This window comes from Pecten maximus, chromosome 5 (genome assembly GCF_902652985.1).
Source record: "Pecten maximus chromosome 5, xPecMax1.1, whole genome shotgun sequence".
Taxonomy (NCBI): Eukaryota; Metazoa; Mollusca; class Bivalvia; order Pectinida; family Pectinidae; genus Pecten; species Pecten maximus.
In genome coordinates, this window is record NC_047019.1 from 22,839,234 (window position 1) to 22,858,007 (window position 18,774).

An 18,774-nucleotide genomic window follows, 5' to 3' on the forward strand; every position below is an offset into this window, starting at 1 on the left:
ATTAGTTATACCAGTAAGTCTACAGAGATTGGCATACACAATATCAATTATGTTATGTAACGACGCCGGTCGCGGCGTCATATTTAATGATCGATCGAAATATTAATTGGACAAAAAGTGAACGTCCGCTCAAATGATTTTGTCCTTGAATAGGACACCGGTGCTGTACGCTTATTGAAGAGGTTTATCTACATAGAAAATGAAAGTGTCGCCAACCCTTTGTTATTTGGTATTCCTAGTAGTGCTATGTGGCGGTGCTTCAGGAACAATGGAGTATAAGGCAGGTAAGTAATAGATATATTTATTTTGATTAATAACTCAATAAATTGGGACTGCTGCATGGTATAAAGGGAGTGGTGTATCATGTGTACCCTGTATTGTATAAGTTATTTTGGTATGCATAGAAACCAAAAAATGTTGAGATCATAATTATCAAAACTCTCATTAACATGGTAAGCAAAATACTCGTGCCTGACATCGCAGAAATCATTTGTGTTGTAAGGAAGCATATAAGTAATGGCTCCATAACCGCATAGTTATAATAGAAATGGGCATGATACCTAGTGCGCTTTTCAGAGCAGACATACAGCCGTTCTTGAAACGGAAGTAGTTCCCTTTCTTAATCATCTATATGTGTTTTGTGCAATTTTCCTTAAAAAAATCGAGATGAACAAAGATAAGGGAGATGTTTCCAGCTATGTTAATTTCTAATAGTCGTTGGCTTTAAGAAATGTTTCCTTTTTTCTGTTGGTGATCTGCTATTTTCTATTTTTCGATAGGTGATTATGAAAGGCCGTTCATGTCAAAAACGAAATACATTTAACGCGTTAGCATTTAACGCGTTAAACACATTTAACGCGTTAAACATAACATTTAACACGTTAAAACTAGTTTTAACGCGTTAAGATTTTTTTATTAACGCGTTAAGTTGTAGGAATATTTACTGTCATCAATGTTGCCATGGCAGCCGACCAGATAGACGAACTATCGACAAGTACTTGTAGTAGGCTGATGGATGTTGGAGTGATAAATACAGTCTCTACATCTCGTTTTCTGTAAACTGCATTTATAACATGGTATATTGTGAGATGTTCTGTATTATCTCATCAATGTTCAAAGATGACAAAACTACCAAATCACTGAACAAAATGCCACCTTCGTGTCGATGAGTGCATTTTAAATGTTATGTTTAATGCGTTAAATGCTAACGCGTTAAAAGTATCTCGTTTTTGACATGAACGGCCTTATATAGGTGATCAACTCTTTGCTTTGTGTTATCAAAGTTTATGCTTTAGCCACGCCTTTCAATAAAATTAAATGATGATATGTTTTTCCAATTTCTTGATTGCGTAATTGATTTCAAATGATTTTTAAGAAAATATTTATTTTACGTGACATGACATTCAAAGTATGGAATGTATTCTCGCTGTCAATGGAACCAAAACACGAGTACCAGATAACACGGTCAAGTTAATTGTCATACCGCGATGAACCTTCTATTGCATCAGCGTATACATAAACAGGTATTAGGTAAAGTTGGATAACATGATTCTGAAGTATGATATTGGTATGCCCTATCTAGTTGGTTCTAATGGATTCAAATCTATTGAGGGATTGCTTTAACCAAATGTTACATGAACTAGCTTTTCTTTCTGTTTTGTCTTGTACTCAAAGCTCAATTGCTGGTGTTCTAGGAACAATGGAAAGCAAACATTTCATTTTGATCATCTTTTCACTACATAAATTGAACTGGAAAAAAATGTAATTATCATACGTATATGTATTGTATCATGATAAATGCATGTAACTAACTAACTTTATTTCGCAAAATGTATTTTCGTTTGGATTGCGAAGACAGCCGATCAAAGTTTCAAACACAGCAAAACCAAAGTACTGGCAAGGAAGTAAACAAGGAATTAAATCATGTTCTTTTTTTTGGGGGGGGGGGGGGGGGGGGGGGGGGGGGGGCTCATCTCTGTTGACGGACTTTAAGCCCTCGGCATTTGCCGTTTTCTGATACGCCACACCTGAATTCTATTATTAGTTGCTCTAGTCAAGAATATATATCATACACTGTACATATTTAGTAGATGTTCTTTCATGTCTACAATTTATCATATCAAAATTAATTAAACCATGGGATTGGTGACCAACCCCTATCCCTCTGTGTATTTTAAACATTTGTTAAGGTCATTTTGATTGTTTCACACACTATTCCTGACTATTCCGGAATTATACAAGATCAAAGCATATTATATATGCTATTTGATGCAGATTTTTTATTCATTTTCCGACACTGTCTGTATTACAAAATTCCAAATTACAGCTGCTACTTACTAACGTGTTATTCATCCCCAGAACCCTTTAAGAGAACATTCAGGTGATTCACCATATATAACCTAGTACAACTTGTTTTGATTGGATTATTTAAAATCTAGCCGAAGATTTCGGTAATATGATATGATATGCATCTTTTTGAATTATTTGTTTTAAAAAAATGGTTTACTATTTCTCAATTTATATATATGTATTTTGGAGAAGGCCTTCGTAATATTAATGTTGTAGTAAGTTGTACCTAATCCTTTCCGCTTTTAAAGCAAATAAAATATGTTTAAAACAAAATCAACTGGTATTTATCCAATCTCATGAAGACTTTTCGGGGAACTTATTGACGTTCCTGGTCGATTATCTTCATTAAAACATCCATTAAAGCCTTGTCATCGTTCTATCGCCTGTTGTTCGCGGATCCACCATATACCATATTCGATACCTATATTCCGTGATTCAGTTATGGACCAATTAAATACTGTGATTCCAACGTCGTGGCAGGAGTAATAGCGACTACTTAGGTTTAAGAAAGTTCATATTGAGAATACTTGTAAAGCCAGTCTTTCACAATGACAAGATAATCATTTCATGAACTTTTATTTTTGTATAGTTCATATTTTATCATGTTACAGATTATCAGATATCTGAAAGTGTGTAAACAAAACAAGATACAGTGGAACCTCTATAAACCGAACATGCATGGGACATGACTATTTGTTCGGTTTACAGAGGGTTCGGTTTGGAGAAGTTGATCGAAAAATGACCGGTCGAATTCCGGATATAATTGGTCGGACGATTTTTTATTAGAATGCACCCGATTACAAACCGGCACGTACACGTAGACAATATTTGGTTTGTCTGAATAATATGCATATTATGAAAGTTAATCAATGTACATGTATATATTGCAGAATATATAAGAAAGGCAAATGACTTTAACTATAGTTTTAAACAGTTTTTTCACATGTACAACTACACTTTACGATCGACCTACATTTTGTTACATCCGGTGAAGCTTCCGTCATGTGGATGGGGCCGATAGTCCAATACGGAATATTTTACATATCGACTAATATTAAAGGGTGTGAAGATGTTTTGTTTCAATATCAATTACAATTGATCAGTTGATACTGGTCGTATTTCCGACATCGCTGTTGTCTAAAAAAACATCAGTGGCTTCTTTTACGAAAACAACCCCCTTTGGGCCTCATTTAAATTAAATGCGAAACTCAGGCTTCTAGCTCTACTTGCATTGAGAAGATAAACGAACTGACGCGCTTCAATGAAGTGTGACATTGTTTCATAATTATCGTGTTGATTATACACTGGGCCATCCGTCATAACGCCCCCTTGGGATATATATTGGATACCTGTACAAATCACCTACGTAGGTCCCGAGACAATAAGGCTTCACACAATACCCGTCACAGTTGTTGTTTCACGGTTGACTGGCCTGACCTCGTGTCATAATCGCTCAGGTAAGGCCGGTTTTCAGAAGTAATTTTTGGTATATTTTAACAGGAACCGGACGCAAAATCGGTCCGGTGTTCGGAATTCAGAGGGATCGGTATTTGGAAGTTTTTTAATACTATAATAAAGAAGGATCAATTCCGTACAATGTCAATTCGTTCGGTATTCAGAGGTGTTCGGTTTTCAGAAGGTTCGGTTTTCGGAAGTTGCACTGTAATATTATACGATATCAGATATCTGGAAACAATATGGCAAGGTGCTAACGGTTGTCTCAGCCTAATTGATAGAATAAGGAGCCGTAGCAAACATAAATATGCTTGTTTTAATTACATGTGATAAGGATCTTTTTTCAGATATTCTTCTGAATCCATGTGGTAACGATAGAAACTTCACAAACATCACGTACCAGATACACGTACCCGATGGAATCACGTGGGTTCGACTACAAGAGGTCCACGAAGGGGAAGTATTCCTTATAATCCGACAATGTAAGATATAAATGTAACTTGCCTGATTAATCAATATCTTTCTGGTTTATATTTTTTGCTGGATCGATATTGTGTCATGTATTGATATTTGTAAAACTAAAACTCATTATTTTAATTCGTGCGATGTCCACATAACATACTATTAGATGCAAACATGAAAGTATTGGTGTACAATTTACAAACTGACAACCGCTGACAAAATGATAACAACAGATATACAAATAAAGTTTTAAAATTAAACACAGTGGTGTCAAGCTATTGTATCCTGATTATTGGTACAATGTATTACATACAACGGTATGGCAGTTTAAGTTCTTAAACTTAATTTCTTTATTAGACACATGGAAATAAATTCAATAAACTATTAGTTAAGACATACGTTCATTTCGAACTAATTTTGTTTTTGCTGAGCGATGCAAACTTTAACAAAATATACATAGGTCATCATTGCTATGGACCATATAGATATGTATATATGTCTCTGGACCCATTGATAAATCAAATAAATAAATTTATGAAAACTACATTCGATGTAAAGTTATTTGTATTAAGATATTTAACGCAATTTATTATACCATTTATTAAGTGGGTTGACAGTGCGAAATTGTTTGGGGGTTTTTTCGCATTTGTATTCTCTGAGTTTACCTGGTGACGTGATTTATTTTTATAATAACACACAATCCATTTATCTTTCAACAGTGAGGGCTCTAAAGGAAAACCATACAGATTTAGTCATCATGTCCTCTAAGCTCATGAGCGCATTTCCTGTCCAAAACCAGCAGTCATTTGCTCCAATGGAGGTTATTTCAATGGCCACTCTAACTAACCATCCGTATACACCTTTTGCTTCTATGAATGGCGATGAAGAATGTTCACCGTGCAGGGAAAACGGAAGTGTTCATTTCAAAATGACAAATTTGCTCATAAATGAACAGGACTGGTGGTCTAGTCACGTAATAGTTATTGCCGACACTATTTTCGAACACCTGAGATGGTCTACCGTTTGCATATTTTATGAAATGAAAATGCGTATGTACATTATTGATTGCCTTACTTATAAGAAATGTAGATATGATTTGCTGTTCTCAAAATGCATGTGATTGTTACTGGGACTTTTCATCATAACATGAGTATTTGTAAAGCTTTCTAGGAATATACTACTAATCTATACTGTTGGTGATTTGTAACGACTGATATATTTTTAGTGTTCTGTACGACTGATGTATTAATTGTTCTATACGACTTATGTATTTCTTGTGTTCTGTACGACTGATGTATTTTTAGTGTTCTGTACGACTGATATATTTTTAGTGTTCTGTACGACTGATGTATTTTTAGTGTTCTGCACGACTGATGTATTTTTAGTGTTCTGTACGACTGATGTATTTTTAGTGTTCTGCACGACTGATATATTTTAAGTGATCTGCACGACTGATATATTTTTAGTATTCTGTACGACTGATGTATTTTTTTGTGTTCTGTACGACTGATATATTTTTAGTATTCTGCACGACTGATATATTTTTAGTGATCTGCACGACTGATGTATTTTTAGTATTCTGTACGACTGATGTATTTTTAGTGTTCTGTACGACTGATATATTTTTAGTATTCTGTACGACTGATATATTTTTAGTATTCTGTACGACTGATGTATTTTTTTGTGTTCTGTACGACTGATATATTTTTAGTATTCTGCACGACTGATATATTTTTAGTGATCTGCACGACTGATATATTTTTAGTATTCTGTACGACTGATGTATTTTTAGTGTTCTGTACGACTGATATATTTTTAGTATTCTGTACGACTGATATATTTTTAGTGTTCTGCACGACTTATGTATTTTTAGTGTTCTGTACGACTGATATATTTTTAGTGTTCTGTACAACTGATGTTGTTCTAGTGATCTGTACGACTGATATAGTTTTAGTGTTCTGTACGACTGATGTATTTTTTGTGTTCTGTACGACTGATGTATTTTTAGTGTTCTGTACGACTTATGTATTTTTAGTGTTCTGTACGACTGATATATTTTTAGTGTTCTGTACGACTGATATATTTTTAGTGTTCTGTACGACTTATGTATTTTTAGTGTTCTGTACGACTGATATATTTTTAGTGTTCTGTACGACTGATGTTTTTTAGTGTTCTGTACGACTGATGTATTTTTAGTGTTCTGTACGACTTATGTATTTTTAGTGTTCTGTACGACTGATGTATTTTTAGTGTGCTGTACGACTTAAATGTATTTATATTTTGTTGTTCTATACCACAGATTTAGAATTTGTTGCTCTATACGAATGATATATTTTCTTGTTCTACACGACTGATATATAAGAATACGTAACCCTATGTTCTACAATCATAACCTACGAAAAGTATGGCACATATGTATTCCTACCATGTTTAAAATAATTATTTACAATAAATTTTTGAAACGTCTCAAAATATAAATGTGACAGTTTTATTTTGCTAGACGATCACACTAAGGAATAGAGTGAATATTTGCACTTATACGAGGATATAGATACCACCATTTATTTTGTTTGTTTACACTTTCTGTTAAAGAACGTCTGGTGGATCTACTCCTGGAGCACTGGTCGGAGAAAAGTATCATGTTTAATACCTATATCGTCGACAGAATGTCTGAATCAGACGTTGTCAGTGTTCTTAGAGGTTTTAAGCCAGAGAGTAATGTGACCAAAGGCATGGCTAATTTTCTGGTCTTGTGTGAGGAATACTTCACAACTTTTATCTTACACGTGGTAAGGTTAACCGTAAAATACTACTCAGTAGATAGATCGGATTGATAGACATACTATCATAATGTATGGCCTATCCTCAATCGTCGATTATTGGAGGGGATTATATTTTTTCAAAGGGTATGTCTATATGTTTGATGTGATTACGTACATTTTTTTCTGTATTATTTTTATTCTAAAAACCAAACATTTGAAGTTGTTTTTCTATCACAATTCCTCAATCAATACAAGAAAAACACTGCTAACAATTGTTGATGATCACTCTAAATAAGTGTTTATGTTAATGTAGGCATCAGAATACTCCGAGAAGCACATCCGGGATTCCGCCATTCAACATCACACACGCTGGTTGCTGTTTTTGTTCAGTAATGACGTCATCGGACAAAGGATACTGAACAACATATCGCTCGACAATTTAGCCCTTATAGTTCTGGAAACTGAGGACAGGATTGAACAGAAGGTTTAATTGAAATTACCCTTGATAGAATTTTTTAGCTTAATAAAGAGTACGTTATTTCATATTATTGTCTCATAGCAAGGTAGTTAAACACATTCCTGTTTCTGTATTGTTAATTTCCTTTAATGCTTAATACTGAACACCGTTTCACTAAGCTTTAATTTATTTTAAAGACATTTTGTTGTTTATAATGCATAAACCTGATAGGAAATTTGTAATCGTTTGGTACAATTGTATATGAAAACCTCTCCTTATCGTTTTTACACTTTCACCATGACTTTTTTTTTTTACAGATATGCCACTCCATCGAAAGTATTCTACTTGCAGATGAATGTGCGGAACACGGAGTTATTAGTGGCACCGAGTCCCTCAAACATACGATAGCGAGGCTGTTTCATGTAAATTTTATTTTGCCAATCAAGACAATTAGAATATGATTTACTATCATTTGACTTTCAATAACTTAGTCTGATAATTTAAAACTCACCCACACATATCTTTTCTTAGCAAATTAATTTCTATTTCAACAGTATATTTTGACAAGTGAGTCTTTCGTGAAAAACTGCTATTGTAGAGGATATTGTCTAGCTGTTGTATATCTTTCACTCACTACTTACACACTATATATTTATAACTTGAAGAGTAACAACCTATGCCGTAAGTTTACGATACAAACTCTGATGTGGCGGGATGATGGACGAGAATTGTCACCAGTCGGATCTATTAACTTAAATGGAGAAAAAGATTTACACTCAGATGTATTTCCTAACGTAGATTTCGGATTTAACCAAAGGAAGTTTATTGTTTCTACTCAGCCGGTAAGTTCATACATAAAGTCGCATGTCAGAGTGGTACAAGCACTTACATTTAAAAGTTTGTTTCGCGGAATTCGTAATTATAAAATTTACATTTCAATTTATCCAATTTCAATATATCGAAGTTTTAAAATCATGACGGGTCCATTAGAAATGAATAGATCAATATTTCAATATTATTTTATTGGAAACTCGTATTGCAATTCTTACAAAACTATATCTGGAAGTTAACTTATATAGATGTTGCTGTTTAGATTAAGATAGCTAAATAGTGGTGAGTGAATAATTGAAGCTTATGATGTACAATATGAATTATTACGGACCTACATTGTAGGTTTTTCCATTTGAATACAAAACCAACAATTCATTCGAAGGTTTGTGCATTGACCTACTGGCACAGTTGGCAGTTGAATTAAACTTTACGTAAGTATTTTTTACTATCAGTCGTTACGCGTTTAAATCAAATCGAATACCCACATGGAAACTAATATTTCCATACATTTTATTACGAATCACATTACGAGTATTATATGATTATTATATGTTATTCCACAGTTTTGAAGTGATTGTTTCCCCTGACGGAGATTTTGGAGTGATGTTGGATAACGGCAGCTGGACAGGACTCATAGGACAATTACAGAGAAAGGTATGGGACTTGCAGAGATACAGCATGTTAGACTCAAATCGGAATATGTTTTCAAACTTCAGCTACCGTAATCAACATACTCACTTTATGGAAGACGTTAAAACATTTCTAAGGTATACTCTGTGTTAACCTCAAAAACTGATAAAGCGAGAGTATAGAGAATCTAAATGCCGATTATATTGTATAAAAATGTATTTATTTTTTTATGTATGACAATTTGACTTTTTGAAATTTTTTCAAGTATACATGTTTTTATGCATGCTCCACATAAAACTAAACCCAATGATTGGATTGAATAGGCCATCTTATACAAGATGACAATTTATTATAGAAACATAACACTTAATATCATCAGAAATATTTTGAAAAGCTATGCTATGTCTGTCGTCGCAGAGTACGTTATCGCAGTTTGGGATTAGAGGTCGGAGATCAGGGAAACACGTTGTTGTTTTGTTATTAGATGTTTTCAGAATTCGTTATTGAAGTAATAAGATATATAAGTTACACATTATAGTAAAGCAGATTGGATCTTAAATAATACTTCGTTGTTGCCGAAGTTCTAAGTTATATATGCATAAAAATGTATTTGTATAGACAGCCAACACCGGTTACTTTTACTTTTGTTAATTTTTGCGATTTTGATATGGTTACGAAATTCGCAGGTACATTGTATATATATAATTTTGTTTTTGTGTCTAGGACGTTGACCTCGTTGCTGGTCCATTGTCAATAACTATCCAAAGGGAACATGTCATGGACTTCATTCATCCGTTTTTTCATGACCATTCTGTAGTTTTGATACAAAAACCTGATCCACAAGAAACAAAATGGCGGACTTTAATTGACCCTTATAGTGATACAGTCATCATCAGTATCGGGTTGTCCCTGCCCCTCGCATCACTCGTGCTTGTAGTTCTGGAAAACATCAGCCCCGTCTACAGCAGAGAGGACAGGGCAGCCAACGAAAGTGACCTCAATTCCTTTTTGGGCTCATTCTGGTACCTGTTTGGAGCTCTTTTAACACAAGGTGATACACTGATTTTAACACAAGGTGATACACTGATTTTAACACAAGGTGATACACTGATTTTAACACAAGGTGATACACTGATTTTAACACAAGGTGTTACACTGATTTTAACACAAGGTGATACACTGATTTTAACACAAGGTGTTACACTGATTTTCAATATGTTTATAATTCTATGATATCATTATATCATTTCTGTATTGTCGTTTTGAAGCAAACCGTTTTTATGGTAATGTTAACCAAACTTAAATCAGTCAATTCTTACATTTTTTTTTTTTTTACATGTTAAGTCTTTTCATGTTGACATATGCCATTATATAACATTTGTTGCCGACTCATCCATCAATTTTCTTCAAAATAATGTATGTAAAGCAGTTCCGTAACCATGAATCAGTAATAAAACATATCATAACCGATCCTGATAAACTTTTATTGAAAAACTGCTGTTATTTCCTGAAAAGCGGTCATTGATTAAATTCAATCGTAGACATAATTACGAATTATATCAACACTAAATACAAAATAATAACAACATACATGTGCTGTTTCAATGAGTACACTTTGTCCGAAATTGTATTTATCACGCTCTAGAACTTTATGAACTCTGACCTGATGTTTTTTCTCTGGGTACTCCGGCTTTCCTCCTCCTCCAAAACCTGGCACGTCCTTAAATGACCTTGGCTGTTAATAAGACGTTTAACAAAAAACAAACCAAACCAAACCTACACATTTGGTGGAAAAATCCATCTTGACAAATCATAAAACACGAGTCTGAAAAATGGTTTAAAAAGACGGATTTCTAACTCGAAATCAATAAAGTTTGAACAAGTACAAATATAATAAGACAAAGTGTTTGGAATGCGTAAGCGTATCTTGATTTACCTGTACCTGTTCCCTAAACAGAACCAATGAAATTACAATCAGCAAACCTATAACCCCTTTCACTCCCCATGACCTTCATCAACCTATATATGTTATAATTATCATTGATGAGTTTTGTGTAATGGGTACAGTGGGTATGGTATGATGTCCGGGAACCTCTCATGGACGTACTTCATCAATATCGGAAGTTACCTCATGTTATGTAATGCATATCAGCCTTTTTATTTGTCATTATAAAACGTCGATTTCAATATCGTATTAAAGGATTTTTTATTTTAATTTCCTGTCGGAAGTAATATCATTAACAGTTTGATTGCGAAGCCGTTATGTATGAGTACAGATTTGTTTCATTAAACGACACGTGTGGTATGCATATTGGAATAGAAGTTTCGTTATAAAAATTAAGTATGTTAGAACATTTATCGGTTGATTGGGGGAAATATGACAGGATGTTATAATTAATTGAGCTAAAAACCTTGACGTGTTCATTATCTGTAGGGAGGACCTAGTGGCGTCGACGTGTCTCGGTAGTAAAAAAAATGATAAAATAGGCATAAACGTTGTCCCACAGCTGATAACAGGAAAAACACTAATAGTTATCTGATGAAATGTAATAATTTTTAAAGTTACCACAGGTTTTCGGTACAATTTTTACATATATTTTTTTTAATTTTTAACCGGAATAAACACTTGCGAACAATATGATGCTACGAATTAATTTTGTTGGATTTTGATTCGAACTGGGAACCAGACATACCAAACAGAGATCGCCCTTGAAAGATGGTTTTGTCGTTTCCTGGTGAAATATATCTGGCTTTATTAATCTACTGATCTACAGTATTATCACAAGGTTAATCAGTGATCTTGTTTGTTGACTCGATTGTTTCATTTATTTTCTGGTTTTTAGATTTTTCTGTCATGGCTGATTGAAGACACCCAATCTTTCCGTAAATCAGTGATCACTAGAGACACTAAAATAATTAGGATTCATAATGCAAGTACGCACTTCTACATTTAGGAATAAAGATTATATATTTTCTTCCCGTCTTAGTTAAAAGACAGTGGAAGCCTAGCTCTATTATTTTCTTGTGATAAGAGTGCAAGAGTTATATCCCTTTGTCTTGTTGACTACTTTTGATATGATGAAACAGTCAGGATTCACACATTAGCACGGTAATGAAAACAACAGAGAAATACATATACATGGAATTTCTAATTCACAATCGGTATTCCGAGGCCAGAATACCAACAAAAAGAGATCCTTAAAAAGTACCACGAGAATAACACTTTCAAATAATGATTCGAGATTAGAAGGCAAACATATTTGAGAAATTTTGGAAAAAGCTAACATGTACCAGGTACCTTGAATATCTAAATATTGTGATAGTATGCGATATGAAACTTCAATTACAAATATCCATACTGCTAGTATAACTTTATATGTAACTATCTGTTCTTATAAATATTGTAGGTGGGAAATACACTCCTTATGCTCTTTCCGGTCGACTTTTTGTTGGCATGTGGTGGCTGTTTTGTATCATCTCTTTGGCGACGTACAGTGGGAACCTCATCGCCTCGCTCACTGTGTCAAAGGAGAAATTGCCTTTTAAATCGCTTAAAGAGATGGTATCGCAGGATAAATTTAAATGGGGAACATATGGTGGCACTGTCTTTGTCACTATGTTTAAGGTATATATTACGAAGATTTAAGGTTTTATCTAAAATAATCACCAACCATAACATTATCAAAACTAGTGAAAAGTTTATCTGCATGTCTAATAAATGAAAAAGAAGTAAATTGATTTGAAGAGTTGCGTCCGAGGTAAGATAAACTTAAGCAGTTGCAATGTACGATTTTGATAGCATTTTGATCCTCAATTAATTCCAAAATGGTGAAAATATCCATAGAAAACAATGTCAATGGTGTTACTAATTCTTACTTATTCATAACAAGGACTCGGTGATATCAGATTACAAAGCAATATGGCAAGGACTGGTCCGGTTTAACACCACTGACCCCTCCGTCCTTAACAAGAACCCAGACCAGCACATGCAGAAGGTCCTGGGTGGTCATTATGCCTATATAGCAGCAAAATCCGAAGTAGACACGCAGATGACAAAGCAGTGCGGTCTGGCTACCATAGACGAGAAGTTTCTTCATATGCAATATGCTTTCGGGGTTCCCAATAATTCACCATACACCGATATTTTTTCTCTTAAGTAAGTACTTTGATATTTTCATTACGATCTGATGTAACGGTAGTTTTTGTTTATAAGACCTAATATTTAACTGTCAGTGAAAATTCAAAATGATCGAATTGCGTCAAATAGCATACTAGTAATCGAAGACAAAAAATACTGTTTCAATATTTTGCCCTTTCAAGCAATTGTTAAGAAACTATATTTTCGCCAATTCCCCCCCCCCCCCCCCCCCCCCCCCTAAAAAAAAGCAAAAACAAACAAGAAATAAAAGACATGTATACGGATGTTATATACTGAAGGGTAATACGCAATTATAACTTTTACATTACTAAATAGTAAACCGAAATATATACATTCAAAACAAGACAAAGGAAAACGTACATTGTAATGTTACTGAGATAAAGGAAGTTTTTAGTCTTCACCAGTAAAAAGTGTTTGAGAAACTGAATTGTTCTCCTGTGTTTCAGAATATTAAAGATTTTGGAAAGTGGGCTGATGAATATATGGGAACGAAAGTGGTGGGCACAGCAGAAATTATGTTACGAGTCGACTTGGGACCAACGGAAGGTGATTAACTTAACAGATGTCCAAAGTGCTTTCTACCTGATTGGTATAGGGATCGTACTGGCGTTACTGGTCATCTGCCTGGAGTGGATCTGCTTTAAAATCATCAGAACGAAGAGGAGACAACAGCCGGATGAGTCTTACACTGTAGAAATATCAGCATTACCGGTGTAATGGGTTTAAACTAGATCGATCAGTCTCCACGTTATCCTCTGCATGTTTGATACGCCTTTATGCATTATGCATATGTGCAACAGGAATGCTGCATTTGTCTAAACACCAACATACACTAACAGTAGTACTATATGCTGACGATGATAAAACTCAAATTGTAGTCGAGGTTATTATAAGAATCATTATTAGTTGCATAATTTAATAGTGACCTGATGCCGGGTCTATGAAAACTTATATCAGGTTCGGCTTCTCCCCACATGATACAATTTTTTTAAACCGATATTCGCCTCACCTGATTCAAGTTTTTTGCAGACCCCATCTTTTTACGTATCAGGTCACTAACAAACTGTGTAACAAATTTATCCCGCTGAAGGATTATACCCCTGTTATTGATTAGAATTGTTTTTTTCTTCTTAAAACATTTATCTTGCCAAAGAATGTTATAAATGTCCTGCTGTGTGGTGGTGATTTTTTTAATAGCGATGAAGAGCATGTCTGATGTTTTCAAATCAGCTGAACTTATATTTGGAACCGTCTGCCTTCCGGGCGCCAACATTTTAGCTAACCTCACCTTAAACGTTTCAAACTTAGTTGTCTGTGTCTTTTCACTTAAATAAGCTTTAAATGTTCTGGTCGCTTTGTCATTACATTTCAAAGTATTGTCCTAATTTCTTTTGAGCGTTTCTCCGCCAATTCATCGCCTGTTGTGTCGCCGACGCATTTATAATGAGCAGCCATGATTGTTATAGAATGGAGATATCTTTCATGAATGATAACTCACTACTGACGTAGAATGGATTTCTAGTGACGTGATACGGATTTTTAGTAACCCGATACGGGATCATCCGGGACGCCACGTGATGTTTTTTAACCAATGGGGTGCTGAGATTTTTGCCAGCAGCGGGATAAATAAACTTCTGTAGTCTTCGAAGCTATATCCATTATTGTCCTTGAGGCTCTCGTAGCCTATACTAAGTATAAAGTAAAAAAAAACTTGTGTGTTATTTACGAGAAATATGTTTATTTGACTATACTATGATTTAAGGATATATGCTACCAAACATTTACATTTAATTCTTCAAAAGAGTTTTCCATGGTAGGAAACTCCGTTTAATCATAAATTTTAAATAACAATGCATAATGTAGCAATAATAGTAAAGTTGCCAGTATCCTGATAGAATTTAGCTGAATAGGAACCCGCTATGGTGATGGTCACTCCTCTTCATAGTCATGGTAGTGGTGAAACAGCCAACGTTCTGGGTGTCCTTCAGAACGTTTACAGTGAATCTGAAATCTCCCTTGAATAAAAATAAATTAGCAGTGTGCATATACCATTGATTTTTTTACATTTAAATATGGTTTGCTATATTATCCGCACTTAATTTTTTGAATTTAGTTATATACAACTGAAACTTCTTTTTGACATCCATCAGTCGTGCCTTAGACGGTCTAGACAAAGTAAGGTATATCCTCCCTTACATCTGGATGGTAGGTTATATACCAAACATTTATTTATGTTTCTAGCATGTATACTTCATCCAATTTCTGGTTATTATTCATATCAAAACGGCATGTACTTGGTTTGGTTTAAGCCACTTCACAGTCAAAATAGTATATATATGAAATGTTTTTATCAAACAAGAACACTGCATGCAGTCTGTGAAGTTAGTGTGTTATTTCAAGCATGAAATGAGAACTGGTTTTCTATATAGAAACATTCTCCATATTTTCATTATCAGTTAAAGATTGTCTTTTGCATTCTATATTATTTCTTATTGTTTTAAACTTAAAATGATAATATCGAAATGGGTATTAGGATTTATGGTGATAATATTTATGTATAGCACGAATTACCCGTTATTTATACATACTACATATATAATTAAATTGACGCATGTGTTATAATTCCACCGGGGAATGCAAGGCAGCGCTGATACTTTCTACTTTCTATTTTTCTTTCTTTCTTTTTTCTTTTTTTTTTTTTTCTTGATTTTCTCCTTAATTTCATTACTTCCAGTCACTGGTGCTCCTCCCCTCATAGAGAACATATTGCTTCTTTTATTGTCTTTTATGAACTATTTGTATAAACATGTAGTTATATCAATAAATGTATCAATAAATAAATGAATACACACACACACATCCGAGTTCTGATACATAATAAGAATCAAAGACGAACGTGTTTATATCATACAGGAATGAAAAGCATATACAAATGTATTTAGGTTTTTGATTTTATAATACATATTATTTCACATTACAATTATAACTTGTTTGTGTGTATCAGTATCAGTTCATATCTAGTTTAGTGTTACGGTAACAGACGCTAAATAACACATCTTTAGTAATCACACAATATCAGTCGTAAATGACATTTCTTTAGTAATCAAACAATATCAGTCGTAAATGACATTTCTTTTGCGAGTATATGATCGGCGAATTAAAAAGAAAAAATGACAATTAGTTTTCAACAGGGAAAAGCAATTGCAATGTTTAAGGATCTACTCTCTGTAGGTTTCACTAACGTTGGAGTATCGTTTCGACGTTGCATTTTTGTAATGAATAACAAAAAATGGCAGTTTCATAGTAAGATTGTATCTGAAAAATGTGTAATAATTTCAGACTTCTTCTGTGAGTAGATTTGTTTTTAGAAGAATTTCAAAAATGGTCCATTTGGCGGTAATTTTGAAAATGGCTGTTTCTTGCATTGTATGCAAGGCTCAAATTTCACGTTTTTGGACTTACTGTTTTCACTTAAACCATCATAGCGTTGACAATTTTGAATATGTCTAATTCAATTTTGCTGTACAACTTTGTAATGTTCAATACAATGAAAATAATAAACAACAAAGTGGGAAATTACACATGTTTTACATTTTATTTTCACATTTTAATGTAAATGGAGCACTTGAATACTTTCTTTTTTTATCCAGAGCTAATATTTGTTATTATATTAGTTCAGGATAAAAAAAGTAAGTACACTGACCCCTCATTTTTGTATCAGTTTTAGATAATAATACAATTTCCCATGTGATCTGCAAAATATCTCAAAAAGTATGTCGCCAAACTTTTGATGTTGAGCGTTTAATCTAGCAAAATATGGGTATTTTATATTAATGTATGGGTAGGAGTTGCATACATTGCAATTTTGATTAAAAATAATTGGCTAGATAAATTTAACTTTAAATCTAAAAAGAATATGCTAGTTTTGTCGATTCAAGGAATATTCATATATATCTGATAACACACGTTTAAGATATTCCTCCGATTTGTTGTGTGTATGGTCAAAACAGCATAATTTACGAGCACACCGACGTATGATTTTCTTTTCTTTTTTCGTATCTCTGTATTCTCCCTTTAAAGTTAATCATCAGAAAAGTTTGACAGAGCAGATCCTTAGAAAATATAACTATATATATTATGTAAGATTTATTCGGACCTGCACCGGCCAATTAATCGAGCAACGTCGGTCCATTCCGGAAGACTTTCTAGCATCTTCAAAGTATTCTAACTGACTGTAAGTACAATCCTATTTGCTATATATATAGCATATAGCTATATACATGTGAATAGTCGATCAAGCAAGAAACAAAATAAAAAGTATAGATGATATAGATGTACAGCATACTTACATCAACCAGCCACTGAAAGGAATCTCGGATAGAGGAAATGTTGAAGATGGAGTACGGCATGCTCAACTGACTTGGGTTGAACGGGCACGTACACGGGATGCCATTATTAACGAATGCATCTGGACACTTTCCACCTTTGGCGGCAAATACTTGTACAAATTCACAAGGGTTATCGTAGATACTGAAATATTGATAAGAATTTTGTCAGAAATACATAAGGTGCATTGCCAGGCTGGTCATACCGAATTTGATAATTTTTCCATAGACCATTTCAAGACATGTATCTGTCATTATAATAATTACTCTTCTCACTTATTTCCAGGCAATAATTCGTTCCAGTGGTTTTTCAATTTTACTCTTTTTCATAATGAATAATGTATATGCAATTTTACCAAGATCCGACACTACTGACGCAGGGAACTTTGGTCCATCGACCCAGTAACTTTTTCTCAATGGTAACGTTGAGTCTGGAATCATTTCCTAAGGATTTCCTAACATCCCCTGTGATGGTCACGTTCAATATTCCCGGAACAGTTATTGGCTTAGGAAGAATGTCAAAGTTTGTGACATGTATGTAATCTGTGTTGTTATCACCTAGAATCAGACAACCAGATTATTTGGATTCTTACCATCAATACAAATTGATCGATTCCGAAATAGATTGAAAACTAAGTGAATGCAATCAGCTTATACATATATGTTTATCGGTTATATCCAAATTCGATAACAGCCTTTATATACAACACATACTTTATGTTATATTACAATATTTAAAACTTAAATCTATAAAATGTGAGCTTTGAATAGCGTTCGGGATTTAAGGCATTCGGTTACCAGGTTATAACGTTAAACACGTAACAAAGTTTTTTCTTATAATTCACATTACGTACCACAATTCTGGAAGCTAAAAGTGTGGTGGGTGAGAAAACATGATCCACAGGAAACAAGACTTAGGAACACTAACAACTGCCTTCCATACATGATGATCTGCTAGATAAGAATGTTAGATACCGGCCCCGATTATAGACTTGCTTTAGGATAGTCGATTTTATTTTAGGGATCAATCTAGATCAAACGAATCTTATCCTCATAAATATGAACAAGATATTAATACAGCCTGGCAAATGGTATGTTTTTATGCATGCATATGTTAACGGAATCTACAGCACAGACTGGCAGTTTCTAATCTACTGGTTTCTGAGTGGAATAGTCCGTTGTGACCTAGCATGTGGACAAGGACAATTTTACCGTATCTAGACAAGGTTAGGCGAAGGCGAAGTAATTTAGGCCATACAAAATTGTATATTAACCGTTACATCT

General features: G+C 34.0%; 3 protein-coding genes across 3 annotated transcripts; 2 read left to right on the top strand and 1 right to left on the bottom strand.

Annotated features, from left to right (window-relative positions):
• The first annotated feature begins 268 nt into the window (after positions 1–268).
• LOC117328365 (glutamate receptor ionotropic, kainate 3-like) lies at positions 269–12,592 on the top strand. Its single transcript, XM_033885891.1, has 10 exons — positions 269–284; positions 4,152–4,286; positions 4,986–5,086; positions 7,342–7,512; positions 7,803–7,907; positions 8,151–8,327; positions 8,659–8,747; positions 8,880–8,970; positions 9,670–9,997; positions 12,354–12,592. Exons 1-10 carry the CDS (start codon positions 269–271, stop codon positions 12,590–12,592), a joined length of 1,452 nt encoding a protein of 483 aa, XP_033741782.1.
• Positions 12,593–12,743: 151 nt separating this feature from the next.
• On the top strand, positions 12,744–16,684 carry LOC117327548 (glutamate receptor ionotropic, delta-2-like). The gene is made up of 2 exons (XM_033884596.1): positions 12,744–13,102; positions 13,552–16,684. Exons 1-2 carry the CDS (start codon positions 12,933–12,935, stop codon positions 13,820–13,822), a joined length of 441 nt encoding a protein of 146 aa, XP_033740487.1. The 5' UTR covers positions 12,744–12,932; the 3' UTR covers positions 13,823–16,684.
• LOC117327547 (ganglioside GM2 activator-like) lies at positions 14,824–18,663 on the bottom strand. The gene is made up of 4 exons (XM_033884595.1): positions 18,345–18,663; positions 17,847–18,048; positions 17,455–17,635; positions 14,824–15,120 (listed from the first exon to the last, which is right to left on the bottom strand). Exons 1-4 carry the CDS (start codon positions 18,433–18,435, stop codon positions 15,004–15,006), a joined length of 591 nt encoding a protein of 196 aa, XP_033740486.1. The 5' UTR covers positions 18,436–18,663; the 3' UTR covers positions 14,824–15,003.
• Positions 18,664–18,774: the final 111 nt, after the last annotated feature.